General features: G+C 38.9%; 1 protein-coding gene across 2 annotated transcripts; it reads left to right on the forward strand.

Annotated features, from left to right (window-relative positions):
• Window positions 1-1,992: 1,992 nt before the first annotated feature.
• On the forward strand, window positions 1,993-13,648 carry LOC117395063 (nuclear receptor subfamily 1 group D member 2-like). Of its 2 annotated transcripts, XM_033993926.3 has the most exons (8): window positions 1,993-2,145; window positions 4,133-4,363; window positions 5,484-5,572; window positions 6,131-6,275; window positions 6,436-7,130; window positions 8,217-8,402; window positions 8,797-9,007; window positions 10,373-13,648. In XM_033993926.3, exons 1-8 carry the CDS (start codon window positions 2,127-2,129, stop codon window positions 10,567-10,569), a joined length of 1,773 nt encoding a protein of 590 aa, XP_033849817.2. In that variant the 5' UTR covers window positions 1,993-2,126; the 3' UTR covers window positions 10,570-13,648. The 2 variants fall into 2 exon arrangements, with proteins under 2 accessions (XP_033849817.2, XP_033849814.2); XM_033993923.3 differs by lacking the exons at window positions 1,993-2,145; window positions 5,484-5,572 and having other exon boundaries at window positions 4,139-4,363.
• The last annotated feature ends 3,899 nt before the right edge of the window (window positions 13,649-17,547 follow it).

Consider the following 17,547-nt stretch of genomic DNA (forward strand, 5'->3'; position numbering starts at 1 on the left):
CCTGGCGTGGAGCAACCTCCACACCTCACCCTCTCTTAACTGGAGTCCCCCAAGGGTCAGTCTTGGGTCCTCTCCTGTTCTCTCTCTACGCCCGCTCCCTGGGCCCCCTCATCGCATCCTATGGTTTCTCATACCATTTCTATGCTGATGATGCTCAGATTTTCCTCTCCTTCCCCACCTCTGACTCCACCATCTCCTCCCGTATCTCTACCTGTCTGTCTGCTTTTTCCTCTTGGATGCACTCGCATCACCTCAAACTCAACCTCTCTAAATCTGACCTCCTTTTCTTTCCCTCCTCCTCCCCCTCCTCTGATCTCTATCTCTGTTCCTCTGGAATCTACCACACTCTCTCCCTCTTCCTCAGCTAAGAACCTTGGAGTCACCCTGGACCCCTGCCTCTCTTATTCCCAGCACATCTCCACTCTGGCACGCACTTGCCGATTCTTCCTGAGCAACATCCGAAGAATCCGACCCTTCCTCACCAACTATGCTACCCAGCTCCTGGTCCAGGCCCTGGTACTCTCCCGCCTAGACTACTGCAACTCCCTCCTGGCTGGCCTCCCTGCGTCCGCCACCCGTCCGCTCCAGCTCATCCAGAACTCTGCTGCCCGCCTGGTGTTCTCTCTGCCTCGCTTCGCCCACGCTACTTCACTACTCCGCTCGCTCCACTGGCTCCCGATCACCGCTCGCATCCAGTTCAAGACTCTTGTACTAGCCTACAGATGCCTTGACCAGACTGCACCCAGCTACCTCCAGACCCTCATCTCTCCCTACACCCCCACTCGACCTCTCCGCTCCGCCTGCACTAGAAGACTAGCTCTACCTCCGCTACGCTCCCCTGCCTCCAGAGCCCACTCCTTCTCCACCCTTGCTCCGCAGTGGTGGAATGACCTTCCTACAGATGTCAGGACTGCCCAGTCCCTGACCACATTCCGGCGCCTCCTTAAGACTCACCTCTTCAAACAGCACCTGTAGAACTCCTCTGTTTGTATCCTGGGACACTATCACCCTTCATTTAAATGTGCTTTATTTTGCTCTTATCTGCCCCCTATTTTACTGCATTTAATCCTGTACTTCAGAATACTGTAATCTGCCAAGTGTTTAACCTGTAGTACTTTGTATTTAATCATATCCTGCTGTAACTATCACTATTTAATCATATCCTGATGTAACTATCACTATTATCTGCTGTATTATTGAATTGTGGTTTGTCACACTTGTACTTTGCTTGAACAAAAGTTATTGTATTTCTTGCTCTTATTGTATTACTTGTATTGTAACGCTTGAAATGTATTTCCTTACGATTGTAAGTCGCCCTGGATAAGGGCGTCTGCTAAGAAATAAATAAATAAATAAATAAATAAATAAATAATAATAATAACATTATAGTAGTATTTGGAGAATATTTCAAAATATAATTTATAATGTAATTAAGATATATTATATTAGCAACATGGTTTAAATTGTCCCTAGCAGAGCATTCTAATTGGTTAAAAATTATGCTGTAAAATGATTTCATTCTGTGTGACTGGAAATGGGGAAGAGAATCCTTCTTCCTAGTCGTTGCCACATAAACCGTCTTTCTCTTTCCCTTTGATCTCTAAAAGTGTGTCACTGGGTTAAATCGAGTCAAAAAAGCTGGGCTGGAGGAGGAGCTGTTGCATGCAAAGACAGAACTGGGTCACGTGACAACATTTTACTCAAGGCACGACAATGAGACGGTAACCATTAGGCGTTTTTACAGTAAGACAGTGTCACAGACTGAACAGGACACGAGTACTGTAAGAGGCAGTCTTTGACATAGACAAGACAGAGAGGGGAAGACAAGAAATAAGGATTCAACAAGAGGAAAATCTTTATTTTTCTTTTCATGAAAAAATTCTCAAATAACATTACAGAAACAAGCTGGTACACTGTTAGCACAGTACATTTAAACCTGCCTTTTGTTTGATTATATATATATATATATATATATATATATATATATATATATATATATATATATATATATACAAAGTGCAAAGAATTGTACTTGTAGCACTACCGAGAGGAGATACAGAAACCAACAAACAAACAAAAAAAAAAACTACATTTGTTTTTTGAGGCTCCAGAGAGATCAGAAAGACATGGAATCAACTAAAGCTGGTAAGTTTTAAGAATATATTTTAGTAACCAGTGTGATTTTTTGTAATGAATCGGCATGACTACGAATGGTGTAAATAGAAAAATATGTTAAAAACAAGATGGCTTGCAGTCAAATAATATTAATAATATTTTCACTGTCAAATGGGTCTGCTCTGAATGTATAGTGTAATGAATACATGATTTAATCTAGTAATACCTTATTTAATGGTTGGGGAATGCGTGTTGTAACCGTTTTTTTTTGTTGTAATATTTGGTGTTTTGACACAAAATGTCATAGGTTTGTTTTTCTAAAATTAATTTTTGAAAACTGTAAGGAGTGCCACTGGTGCCGTTGCTATTCACAAAACAGTTGGTTACAGCAACAGTGCAGTTGCTGCACTCACATGGATCATTTCCTTAGCCATGTGCCGTTGTGTTTACGCTCTGCGTGCGTCGATCCTGATTGGGTGAGAGGAGCAGTGACGCATGGTTTGCATAATTCTACACCGTGTGTGAGTGAGGGAGACTCGCGGCGGATACATGTGAGGCCCCAAACCAGTGTTTTTGTGAGCTAGTTACAACACGGTACACGTGTGGTGGGCGGGGTATGTCCACAGGAAATCAGCGCCGCAAAAAAAAAAAAAAACCCGTCACATTGAATGAACACGAGATACCGGTACTTTGTAGCTAAAATAATCTGGTTTATGTAACATTCTTCTTGACCTTTCGATTTGTTTGCGTAAAGAGTAACATTTTGTCATCGGTGTTCCAAACAGTAATATAAGAAATGTAACCACGTTACAAAAAGTATTATTCTTATTGTTTAGTCTGTTGACCTGGAGAATCCAGTTTCATTTTTTATAATTCTTTGTTTATTTAGCAGAGGCCTTTATCCAAGGCGACTTACAGAGACTAGGGTGTGTGAACTATGCATCAGCTGCAGAGTCACTTACAATTACGTCTCACCCGAAAGATGGAGCACAAGGAGGTTAAGTGACTTGCTCAGTCACACAATGAGTCAATGGCTGAGGTGGGATTTGAACTGGGGATCTCCTGGTTACAAACCCATTTCTTTAACCACTGGACCACACAGCCTCCATTTGTAAAAGGTCACTGTAAAATTATCAGAAAATGATCAGTATTTAACTTTTTAATAATTTACTGTATCCTAATTCCTGGAATTTCCCTGATAATTCCCTTACTCCACAATAGGCTCTTAGTATAGCCAACACAGGCAACACAATGTTATGAGAATAGGAACAAGCAATACAAGAGTGGGGCATAAGAAGTGTTCACCAAAAAAACAGTTTTTTAAAAAATAATTCTTTAAATATATACGTTCTATAGATGGCGCTATGGTAGTATAACCCCCCCCACCAAAAAAAAAGTGCAAAATGCATAAGACTTTTGCACAGCTGGTGTGGATACTCCCATTTGACTGCAGTGACTTCTAAATTATTTGCTTGCTTCGCTCATGTCCAGTGTGGATGCAGCTTAAGGAATGTGAGAACCCATTCAATGGAATAGAAATATCAGCTTCAAGTCTCTTTCCATTCAGCTGTGTTCTTAACACATGAAAATGGCGTGAAATGTTTTTGTTAATTATTTTCCGACTTCAAGATATCCCACACTTATTTTTAGCCATCTTTGAACCATTAATCAAATTGTGATGGTTCTGTAATAGGAAATTACAAGCACAGGTTATTTCACAGTGACCTACAGCACTTTTTCAGGTTTTTTGCTGTCAAATCAATAAGCTTAACTAATAAATCTACATTTTATTTAGAACAACTTGTTATTTTTTTATGAACATATACATGTGTATTCAGAATATGTCACATGATGTAGATGTAGGTCATGGCGACCTACTACTGACACACCTGTAGGCCATATTTTAGGAAACTCCATTTTTGGAGGTTTTTTTTTAGGAAATGTCAATTTTTGATGACATGTTGGCATCTCAAGGCCCAAGTTTGACACACCCTTTTCTGTTCTTTCATTCCTGTAGGGGGTGTAATAACATACATCAGCTCCTCAAGCTCATCTTCAAGCCCGGAGTCCTGCCAAAGCGACAGCTCCAGCATTAGCTACCAGACTTCCTCGCCCTCCCTCTCCTCATCTTCCAGCAGGAGGGGGCACCCGACCACAGAGATTCATGTGTCTGGGGGGGTCCAGAGCCACAGCACCCCTCACTGTACGACCAAAACCAGCCGTTCATCTGCCAAGTGTGGAATTACAAGTGAGTAAGAACAATAACCAGTACCACAGTAAAGCACGTTGTTTCCTGTTAAATTCCTTATAATGTGTGTCTCTCTCATTCTTTATTGTTGTTTCTGCTTGGATTATTGTCTGCTAGTTTCACAGACCTAGCACTAAGACAAAGTCCAAAAACGGGTTTTATGAAACTAGACCTGTATTTACGTATGCAATAAGGCCCTTTAGGTCATTTTTTTTTATTAAATATCCTTACGCCAAATAAAGTAGTCCCATGTCCCATGTCCCATATAAAGATGATTAAATTAATTCAATTAAAACATGTAAAAGAAAGTAAATCATTTTTTTGATAGTGTGCACATTGCATTAAAAAAATACACCAGGGGGCGGAGTTGAGACAGCGTTATTTTTTTCTTCCTGTCAGTGCAGACACACTGATGTGAGGAATAAAAATAAATTCAACAACGTTTCGGATTTCAGTAATTTGTTCAAAATCTGTGTCAGAGAGGGGTGGATAATGTGCACAAGTGTCTTTTTGTGTTTTTCTTTAGTGTTTACAAACCACTAAAAATACATTATTTCAAGTGACAAAGTCAGGGTGAGTGAGCATAAAGACAGCGATTTTTTCTGTTTTTCTATCTTCCAGTTCATTTAATTGTTCTTCATCCAAATTGGCATGTCTACTTACTACTTTGAGATTTTTTGCAGGTAATTGGTCACTCAGTTTCATAGTTACAGCTGTACATCTGTAAGTGAGTGTGAGCAAGATGGCTACCAATACCTAGTTTAAATTCTGTGAGGCAGCGCAGTGATTTAGAATATGTGACAAGGCTGCAACTGTCCGTATCCATCCAATATACGGACAGCTGGAACCTTGCTCGGCCAATCACAGTGCTTGTTTCACATTCCATTACGAGCCCTGGATTATAATTTGCTTTATAACTATACCAGAAAAATAATGTATTCTATTTGTTTTATAAATTAATTAAAATAGTCAATCTTCCATCAGGTACAACAAAGTCTATTTACAAAAGTTACATAGGTCTGCAAATGCCAGAATCTTTTAGGGTTTTCAAATACCTGACATTATCTGTGCACTCAAAATAATCAATGAATGATTAAAACATGGATGTTGCTCTTTCCAGAGATTAACGGCATGGTTCTACTCTGTAAAGTGTGTGGAGATGTGGCATCTGGATTCCACTATGGGGTTCATGCATGTGAAGGATGCAAGGTACGATACCATTTTTGGGAAACTCAGATACACTGCACTCCAATAAGCACTGCAGTTAATGTTTTTGATATTAGCAGAATCGCTTCAAGTGGTCTACATTGCAGCCCGATTGCGCTGCTTGTTTTGAAAACTTGAAAAGGAAATCTAGAGTTTCATCAGGTTAACAATAAGAAAAGCTTTATTCTGTAAGTGGGCCATTTCTACCAGCAGTGATTGAATCCATTTCCTGAGGGAAGTTTCTCTAAAAGTAGTTCAGCTCTTAGGTCTATTTATAACTATAACCTAAATACCTGTACTAATAATAAAGGAAAAGCTCCAGGGACAGTTGGATGGTTTCCTGTGACTTACAGCCTTCTATGATTAGCTCCTTCCCATGCTGGAAAAAAACATTTTGGAGGTAAAGGTAGTCTGTTGAAGCAGGTATCGACCTTTATTCCTATAATCTTTGTTTTAAAGCTTTGAATCAATTCAGTGTTTCAGAAATATAAAGAATCTTCAAGCATATATGCGTAGTGCAATATAAACATTGACACAATCTCTTTTTCTCTTGATTTACAGGGTTTCTTTAGAAGAAGCATTCAACAAAATATCCAGTACAAGAAGTGCCTTAAGAATGAAAACTGCGCCGTTATGCGAATAAACAGAAACCGTTGTCAGCAGTGTCGCTTCAAGAAATGCTTATTAGTTGGAATGTCAAGAGATGGTAAGAAACCATGGCACAACTTTACTTTAGTTGCCACTGCCTGGTTATATCACCTTCCACAAGGATTCATCAGTAGCCAAACAGTAACCATATTGAAGTATTATGATAATTATAATTTGTTTTATTAATTTATTCATTCTTTCACTTATTCATCTCGCAGCTGTTCGGTTTGGACGTATCCCGAAACGGGAAAAACAGCGCATGTTGTTAGAGATGCAGAGTGCCATGAACAACATGATGAACAACACCCAGCTTAACGAGCAGCAGCTGCCTGCGGAGTCATCTCCAGAGCGACCTGGAGACTCTGCCACTTCATCCTCCTCCTCCTTAACCTCACCTCTCCAGGAGCGGCAGCAGGAACCAGAGTCACTGCAGTCTGAACTTGAGGAGATGGAAACAGCCCAGACGCCCTCCCCATCCAGCTCTGACAGTAGCGAAGAGGTCATCGGTACTGTCACCAGGGCCCACAAGGAGACTTTCATGTACAACCAAGAGCAGCCCAGCCCTATGGACAAAAATTTTGCAACCCAGCAGGGCGGAGTGAGGATGAGTGTCTCCACTGAAGAGGAGCATGGCTGGTACACCAGGAACAGCCACAATGACTTTAGCAGCTATAACGCCTACCACCACCTGGGCCACGGGAACCTGCACATGCCCAAAGAGCACCACAGAAATGACACTGTGGCGCACTGTCCCAGCAGGCAAGCCAATGGACTGACCAACGGACACTGCCCTGGCTTTTCAAATGGCTTGTTGTACAATACCCTGAATGCCAGCAAAACATCTGAGAACGAACCGATGACCAAAAAGAGTTTCAGTGGGCCGGTGTGGACAGGAGGAAACAGGCTGCATTTGGTAAAGTGGAATTCTTAAGAGGTGTTTTTATATATGGTGAAGTATAACTGCAAACTATTCTAGACCAGTACTAACAAAAGGTAGTTAGTTAATTAATAAAACACATTAAAGCTGGATTATTTGGAAATAATCAAACCCTATGATAGATCACAGCTTTTCATTACTCTTAGGGGGGAGATAATAAACTATAGACAAACTGTTTAATGTCTAGCTACTTCAGCATGATCAAAACACAGGAACTGTAACCTTGATCAGTAATATTTTTTACCACCTAGCTGGATTCTCACAAGGATTCTAGCAGTACAGGTCAAACCAGTTCTTTCATACATTTTATATACAGTCAGCACCACCATTTAGCTGTCGGTCAGCGCTGTAACAGATAGACTGTGTTATAAAATACTACATATAACCGTCACACGTGTTTTCTGACTGTCTGAATTTTTTCATTCCACTAGCATTACATTGTTTGTTTTCAACTCATTTATCTGAACAAAGCCAAGCGCCGGGGTTAAAAACAAACGGGAAATGGTGGGAATGTGCATGTCAGTAACCACTGAACTGTGTGCTGTATGTAGCCTACTGATATTTTTGTTTATTAAAAGTACAGTACTGTATCTTGTATCGATACTGCATTTGATAGCACGTGTCAGCTGACAGTACTGCTCATATCATAAGTGCACTCACCCTTTATCTTGTAAGAATAATACCGTTTTTGATTAAGTTTTCTTCATTGCTATAGATTTCAGTGTTGCAAGCTGTAGGTTTGCTTTTTTTGTCTTAATGTGTTTTTCACTGCTTGAAATACCATAAAGTACGGTATAGAACTGTATTATGTTTCTTTCAGTACTGTAACTTAAATTGGAGTATAAACTGTATGCATGTCATTATAAATTTAATGTTGCTTGGAAGTTACATTTTTATACAAAGTGTATGGGCGTTAGTAATTATTTTTGTTATGATGGTGTTACATTTTTTTTTTTTTCTGGATCAGCATTATAATCTTGTGGCTCTTTATCCATCAGAGGAACCTGTGACAAGAGGGGTCAGACAAACAAGTGCTTACTGTAAATGTGTTTTTTTCTTCAGGTGTGTCCTATGGGACTGTCCCCTTATGTTGACTCCAGTAAATCAGGACATGATATTTGGGAGGAATTTTCCATGAGCTTCACCTCTGCAGTACGAGAGGTGGTGGAGTTTGCAAAGCGTGTCCCTGGGTTCCGAGACCTCTCTCAGCACGACCAGGTCAGCCTGCTGAAAGCTGGCACATTTGAGGTATGTCCCTGTTCAGTATTATTAGATAAAACAAAATAAAATAAAAAAACTTCATAAATCAACTTCTATATATTTGTTAGTGGTCTTAAAATTATACTTCCAAACAAGATCTAGGATTTAAATGAACCTAAATCATTCCAGAATCTGTATATGGTACATAAGACTCGATTGTCAAAACTAACATTTTACATTTTAAATCATTTTAGCTGAAAATTGTAACTTAACTGAGCAGAACATAACATGATTCAAGAAAAACAGATGCCACAAACAGTTAATTCACAAGATTAAAATGGAAAATCTTTGAAAGCAGTTTTTGAAAACCTGACCCATAGTTTGTAGGCGTATATGGAATACTTCCTCCTATCCTGATCTTGTATTTCGTTAACTTGAACAGGTTTTAATGGTGCGCTTTGCATCCTTGTTTGATGCTAAGGACCGTACTGTCACTTTCCTGAGTGGAAAAAAATACAGTGTGGATGCACTGCGTTCCATGGGAGCAGGAGACTTGCTGAACTCAATGTTTGAGTTCAGCGAGAAGCTAATTGCTCTGCAGCTCAGTGAAGAGGAGATGAGTCTGTTCACAGCGGTCGTCCTGGTTTCTGCTGGTAAGTAAAGGGCATTTTTGCCTTCATGTCTGCTCGTGACATTTAAGGCATTGCGATCTGACAGTACGGTTTCTAAAAATTGTTCTGCATCATGAATGCAACAGAATGAAATCTAATCATGCAAGTATTGACATTGTGGTTTGTAGTATTATTCTACACATTCTGCAATTTGTAAATACATCTTAAGCTGTTGGCTGGATTTATCCACATATTTCACACTGCCACAAGGTGTATAATATGACTGAAAGCAACAATATGTCCTTCATGCATGTTTCTTAATGTATTCTTTGTTGTCATTTAATGCACAAAGTAAGATGCTTTATTTCAGTTTCCTTAAATAAATAAGGAAGTATGGATTATGTGAAAGTTTGACAGGGCTTTTAACATCTTTTAAGTTTTCCTTTTTAAAAGACTTAATCTATAATTAGGGCTTTTGATTTTCGGTTTTAATCGATAAAAAACGATAAAACACCACCGATGCAAAAAAAATTAAATTGGTGTATAGCCAATAAACACAGGAAATGGTTAATCAATTCATGTTGACCACCCCTTTCCCATTAAAAAATACAACCTACAAAAAAACTATTAAAAAGACCTTTCCCAGTAAGGTCCCTCCTTCCTGACTTGTATCTATCATTGATTTGTTCTGAATACTTTAAACCCGCCCCAACTACTGAGTGGCAGCACATTCTTACATTTCTATTGGAGACTCTGCTTGCGAGATTTAAAATGAGATTACAATTAGGAATGGAGGCTTGTTCGTGGGATTTAAAGTTGTATTACAATTATGATACAGAGGATTTAAAACAGAATTGCAAATTGTGGCGAAATGTAAATAAATTACTACACACAAAAACCCCAGAAGAATGTGTCTGTGACCATAAGGATTTCGTTGTGGGAGACAGCAGAGGAATGAAGGTACACTTAAGTTTGTACTGTCAAGTTACTATACATATTTTGACAGAAAAACTCGCCCAAGCATTTTGAAAAGTAACTGAAAACACAAATTTCATACAGTATATAAAAAGCAAAACCAAAACAATTTACATAAAACTCGAAAATAGCTAAAAAATAAACACAGAAAAATGAAATTAATAAAAACTGAAAAAACAGAAGCCCTACTTATAATGCTTTGTCAGTGAAATTTTTTTCCATGAACTGGTAAAGGGTTCATCAGACCAATTCAAATAATCATTTTATTTATATTCACTGTAATACAAATGCAAATGCAGGCAGGTGCTCATAATCAACTCTCGTTCTTAAAAGAGTAGTAGTATTCATATTTTTTTTTTGTTTTGTAAAAATGTGCATTTCAACTAACTGTACCGAATAGTTGTTACCATCACTTTATCTTTGTCTTTTCAGGTCGTTCAGGACTGGAGAATGTCAACTCAGTTGAGGCACTGCAGGAAACTCTAATTAGAGCCCTCAGAACCTTAATAATGAAAAACCATCCCAATGAAGCCTCCATTTTTACCAAACTGCTTTTGAAGCTTCCAGACCTCCGCTCCCTCAACAACATGCACTCGGAGGAGCTGTTGGCCTTTAAAGTTCATCCATAGACTTTGATTTATTTTTGCAACTCTATCATCAACTCTGTTGTATATTTTGCTGTATAGAATGTTCACATATATGTACATACTTTACAATTTCGTTCACAGTCTTTGGATATGTGATTGAACAGTGGTAAAAAGGCAGAACTAAAAAGGAAATTAAAAGAATCCTGGTACTGTATGGCTATTTGCCTATTACAAAAAAAGGAAAAGAAAGTTATTATGATGTTTGCTAGCACATATTTTCTGAAGCACCTTTTTGATGAAAGAAAATATATGTAATGTTAGTGCAATAGAAGTCATGTTTTTCTGTGTATTGTATGTACAATTGTGGAGTAGTGTGTTAAGGCTATGGATGCGATTATAGCAGTTAGCCTGTTCCTGCGTAAACTAATCATGCCTGGCACGTAACACAGGTTAAATGGTGTGTTACTATTACTACTACTACAAAAAAAGAAAGATTATAAAATGCGATAATTGCTGCTCATGCATGGCTACCCTTTATGATTGGACATTTTGTAGATTTAGTGCCTGTTTGTTCAGAAGTGTGGACTGATAAGCTGAGTTACATTATGATTGTGGGTTTTCTCCCATGATATGAAGATGCAGTAGCTTTTTTATTTAAATTTGTGCTAATTGTGCAGGTCTGTATTAACTTTATTGTTGTTCGTTTTTTGACTGTGTAAACTGGAATGAATTTCCTCTTTTACCCTCTTACCTGCGCTGTTTGACACTGCCAGGTCCATCGTTATAATGAGATATGTTAGTGAAACAGCCATACGGTTTACAACCTCTGATGGCTCCACAAAGCGACTGTCCACTCGGCCATATGGTTGCAGACAGCCGATAGAGGAGCTAATGCTATGGAGGGATTTTTTTGGGGGTGGGGATAAGCAATCCTTGAATGTGCCGTACCCTGCTTTGGAACAGCAGATGGGGAAAGCATTTCATTTACATTAGTTATTTTGGAACCTTTGCTTTAGTGCCACTGTATCTGTGTTACATATAGATTGTGCTGCTTCTTACACTGTTGAGATTGTAATGCAAAGCTTTTATAGATCTTTTTTCATTGTTATTCTCATCAGCAAAAATGTCTTGTCTAGTACTCTCTTTTAAATGTAATCATCTAGTCTGTAAATTGTACACTAATTTCTCAGTGGTACATCAGTGAATTATATATATATATATATATATATATATATATATATATATATATATATATATATATATATATATATATATATATAAAATACTATACAATATATGCAGGACCTAGTACGGAAGCTACAATATGTACAATATGAATGACAATATTCTTGTCATTCTTGCAGCCTAATGAAAGCTTTATGAAAATTATTTTATGTGTGTTGCAACATGGGTTGTGGAGTTAGATTTAACAAAGGAAAAGCCTTATAGAAGAAAGTGTTACAAATATGGCTAGTATTTTCTCACTGATTATACTGTTGTCAAATACTATAACTAGACGGGGGGAAAGAAAAAAACATCCAAAAAGGTGTTTCTGTGGTGTGCTTTTATTGTGACTGAGTGACATGATGGATCAGAATAAATTAAACTTGAACATTGTGAGTGTATTTGCGCTTTCACTCTTACAGCACTTTTGCTAGCCAGTTGTATTTCCATAGTACACTGAGTAATAACCAGATACAGTGTGTTTCTATTATTGAAACTTGATATTCTGAATATGGAATCGATTTTTCTTCTGTTTTGCTGATCTATTCAAAATGAAATAGTTGTCTAAAAAATGAAGTGCTTCTGTAACTACAGAGATGGAATACATATTGTCTTATATTCCTGTGGCGGAGTGTCCCACCCCTATTTATTATTATTTGTATTTTTGTTTGCGGCGCGGATAAAAGCGTGCATCTTTTGTTATTGTTTTTTATATATTTATAATTTAAAAACCCTGTGAGGATGCATGAGTGATCAGCTACTGATTATTTAACTAGCTGACAGTCACGCATCCTTACCAAAAGCGTGCAGACTGTGGCCGAGGGGTAATAAGATAATTAACAGCCAGTTAACCCCTCGGCCAGAGTATAAGAACCTGCAGCTGTCCGTGCTGCAGGGTTAAAAAAAAATTATAAATATATAAAAAACAGTAACAAAAGACGCGACGCTTTTATCCGCACCGCAAACAAAAATATAAATAATAATAAATAGGGGCGGGACACTCCGCCACAATTCCTCATAGTCACTGACCTCATAATTGTTAACAATGTTGCCGATATTAGTTGCTTCATAGCCCTAAAATGTCAACTTTTAACCTCTTAAGCATCTAACATGTTTTACAGGTACTGTATGCATTAAGAGACCTCATCAGTAGTGGTGTCGTATTGTTGAGGTCTGTTAATAAAATGCCAACTAACCCTTTGTTCCAGACATGTGTTACTTAGCCTGTATGCATGTGTACAGTCTGTGTGGTTGTGGTGCTGGTAAATGTGTTGTTCAGGTTGTATTGTGCCTGTAGAATGCATGCAAGAGCTAGTGGGCTCCATATCCTGGCTATGGACACAGGCATTCTTATGAAGTGAAGAGCTAATCTGTGTAAATAAAATGCATTATGATTTGATGTCAGCCCAAAAATAATAGACATACTTCAGCATGTGGTAAGATTGTGTTGGTGAGATGCTATAGGAGAACTAGTCCTGCTGATACCATTTGAAATGTGTACTAAACTGTCCAGGTGCCGTGGCTCAAGTTGCCTTGTATTCGCACCTTGTGTACCTGCAGAGGGACTGCACTTCTTACAGTATCACGAGGATGCTTCTTTGAATGGCCAGGGCTGCTCTGTAAAACAATGCAAAAAAAAAAATCTTACTGTCTTAGTTGCATTACATAGATAACATTATATTTAAAGGTGCATTTAGATGGGCATTACGATTATGCTTCTTCAAGATTATTCTTACACAGTTATGTGCCACCAGTGTTGGAATGTTTTCAACCAGCTGTATATATCAGTATTAGAATCTTCAATTTTTATATACTGCATGCGTTTTTATACATAACATGTATTTCAAATGTTTATTTTATGCCATGTTTACAAAATTAAACATACTTTGTAAACTAACTTTGCCATTTTAACAATATATTAAATCTCTTTGTTTTCATCAAATAAAGGCCAATTAAAGTCGGCCCCTTTCACTACATGCGTCCTTGAAGTACAGTACCACTGTGTTGTGCATCTTTGTTCAGCATACTGTACTTGGTGTATATGTGCAGTAAGGTGTATTTGGAGGCTGAGGAAGGCAACAGCTAAAGAAGAATGTGACATCTGAAAGGTGTCAATCAATATCTGAATTCTTTGGCAACCAGTAAGAAGATTGGATTATATCCTCCTTCCAATCTAAGTACCCACACCTTGTAACAGGCACCACCAGCAAACAGACTTACAGTAAGTTTGAGCTTCAGGAGACTTGATGACATGTTTAAGACATGGAGGATTGCTAGAAGGAATTTAAATTCAAGTATTAAAAACATGCTCAATAATTATTTAGGAATAATGTATGTATTGCATTAGCAATTGGTGATTTGCACAGCATTTAATGCGTCAGCCTTTTTTAATGGCATAAATCTTTTTTTTTTTCCTTCAATTTTATAACTTCGCTGCTTGAAAAAGCAGCTTGAATGTTGCATCTCTTTGCTAGAGCTTCCATAGCCTGGTATAAAGAAGCGCGCCGTAAAAGGTTTTCCATATGGAATTAACACACGGAAGGGATTGAGCCTTCCCTTTCGGAGCACCAGGTGCCAACTTCAGAGCACAAGGTAAGGGGTAAGGTTTATGTGCAAGTAAGTTTGGTGCAGTGTTGTACAAATGCTCTAAAAAGAAGATAGGAAAGAACAATAATGACAAAATATACTGAAAAACACAATGTGTATGTTTACACTTCTCTTGTGTTGTACTAATAGAATGTGCTCAGTTGTAAACTATGCAGTACATAGAACTGTATTTCAAATTTCACAGCACAACAGCCGTATTTGATGTATGAACACTTATTCTGTGTTTTAATGCAGATTGTTGGTGAACTCTAATCCATTCAGCTTCACTTATCCCCTTATGAACCGTATGAAGTGACAAAAGTATTGGGACCTTATTAACCATCATGTGCTGTGTTGCCAAAGCGTTCTTTTTCAACAGATGTTGGAAATAATTACCACTTTTTTTGGCTATTGACATTATAATGCAAATTAATTATAATGGTTTTCAATCAGTTTTTAACAGACTTTTAATGTCAAGGTGCCAATCCTTTTGTCATGAACAAATATTTGAAATTGCTTAAGTGCTTTATATATAAAGTGGTTGATCCCCGGAGCCAGCATCGCAGCCGTTGTGTGTGCTGATGCGCCAGGGAGACAAATAAGCTGATCCCTGGAGCCAGCATTACACTTCAGCTATCAACACCAGACAGAAGGATAGCTACATCATCATATGGAAGGAAACGCAAATGGATGGAGACACATATAGATCACATTAGTTTACTGTAAAGCTACGTCTTAGTTGGTGCTTATCTTGGCGAGAGCCGAGTTCAAATCAGCATGAAGTTTTAACATCTACTCTCGTGTAATGGAAATCATATATATATATATATATATATATATATATATATATATATATATATATATATATAATGATTGTCATATTAATTAGTGGCAAATATTAACTAAGTGCTTGTATTTAACATGTTTTCTTGAATTAGCTTTTATTAAGTGTAGGGTGCCAATACTCTTATATATGATGAAAGATCATTCAATCTTATGTTATGTGGACCACATTAATGTACAGTTTTCTGTACGTTAAGCAAAGTTATTTCCAGATACAAATCCAGAAAAATCCTAGAATACATAAGGAAACTGTTTCTGGTAGCATGCTCCTACAGATGCCTGATTATCAAAGCGTTTTAATTAGTATGCAGTTTCCATTTGTAAAAGTAAAATGAAGCTGACACTGTTTATGAAATAACCTAGAAAATAATTCACAAAAATAGGCCCAGTAGCTTTGATGAACCGCTGGAGGGAGCTGTTGTCTCACTGAAGAATTTGAGCAGTGCAGTTCAACCCAAATGATGAAACAAGTGAGCTTTTCATGTCATTTACAAGCTGTGCCTAATGGGGCAGCAGCAACATTGCTGTAGAAAATGGGAGAAACTTACTACTGGCTGCTAAGGAAAGATACATACAGTATTCCCACCACTGGCACTGAGAACAACATTAAGTGTTTTCTCCCCAATGAGAATACATTTATCTGCCAGTATGAATGTCCAGCACAATCAACACCAATATTAACATGAATAATATGAAAACTAGAATAAAAAAATGATTTGTTTATTCTAATGTAATCAGATCATGGTACAGGAGTCTCCAATTATCTGAGTAAAGCTTGGTTTTGATGTTGAAACAATCAGTCAATCAATCAATCTTTATTTTATATAGCGCCTTTCATAGTGGACCACCATCACAAAGCGCTTTACAAGATGCAGTAACAAGAAGACCACCATAGAGAGAGTTGCAGTAGTCGAGTTGAGAAGAGACAAATGCATGACAAAGTATCTCCGCATCCAGGAGGGAAAGGTAGGGACAGACTCTGGAGATGTTTCGAATATGGTAGAAGGAAGATTTGACCATGGAGGAGATGTGGGCATCAAAGGAGAGGTTGCTGTCAAGAAGTACACCAAGGCTTCATACAGTGGGGGAAGGCAGAAGCAGACAGTTTCCGAGGTTCAGGGCAGCAGGAACCAAGCCCGAGTCCAGGGACAAGTTGAGAGTGTGCATAATTGAGGGAGCAAGATCAGAAGCACAGAGACGGACAAGATTAGTCGGCCAGGGGTCCAGGGGGCAGGTGGCAGCAGTTGATTTCAGCAGTAAGATGGAGACAATGGAGAGAGGAGAGAAAGTGGAACGAGCAGGAGGGGCAACCGGAGGAGAGTCATGGTGGTCAAGTTGTAAACTGGGTCTATGGCGGGAGAGTGTAGAATAGCTGTTTTCAATTTTGTTGTGAAAGAAAAAGGAGAAATCATGGCAGGTAAGAGAGGAGGAAGAACGGGAGATGGATCGATTGGTGGCTGGATGTAGGATTTGGTTAATGGTCTTCAAGAGAACATTGGGTTTACCATGTCCCATAGTTATGATTTCAAGGAAGTTCTTCACCCTGGCAGCGGTGAGCGGACGCCTGTAGCTACGGAGATGGTTGGTCCAGATCTCTCTGTGAACTGTTAGTCCAGACAACCTCCATTTGCTCTCAAGCTTGTGGCAAGCAGACTTAAGCAATCGAAGTTTGAGGGTGTACCATGGGCAGTGTCGCTCTTTCTTGACCGCTCTGGTTGTAAGCGGGGCAACAGTGTCGATGATCTGAGTAAGGGTGGCGTTGCAGAGGGTCACTGCATCGTCAACTGAGGATGGGAGAGTACCAGTTAGAGGGGATGCAGAGACACATTCCGAGAGTTTCAGAGGATTCAGCAGATTCTTGGGACGGAAGGAAATAACAGTATCGGTAGTGGAGGAAGGAGCAGGAAGATTAATATTAGCAGTGATTAGGAAATAGTCAGAGAGATATCTGAGACGGAGAGATTTGAGAGGTCAGGACCCCTGGTGATGAGCAGATCCAGGGTGTGTCCTCAGGTGTGAGTGGGGACATTGACAGATTAAGAGAGCCCAAGACAGTCCAGGAGTGTGTTGAAGTCGGCCACCAGGGGGGAAGAAGGCAAGTCAACATGAATGTTGAAGTCACCTACGAGTAGGATTTTGTCAGTGGAAGTGCAGACGAAGGAGAGGAATTCTGAAAACTCAGCAATAAAAGCAGAGTTGCTCTTAGGTGGACGGCAGATAACAGCAAGGGTGAGGGACATGGGAGAGGGGAGCTTGATGGCAAGATGCTCAAATGAAGAAAAGGCTGGCAAAAAAAGAACTGAGGAAGCAAGCACAGAATTAGCAATAACAGCAGTGCCTCCGCCTTGGCCAGTGAGGCGAGGTTTG

This window comes from Acipenser ruthenus, chromosome 3 (assembly GCF_902713425.1).
Source record: "Acipenser ruthenus chromosome 3, fAciRut3.2 maternal haplotype, whole genome shotgun sequence".
NCBI lineage: Eukaryota > Metazoa > Chordata > Actinopteri > Acipenseriformes > Acipenseridae > Acipenser > Acipenser ruthenus.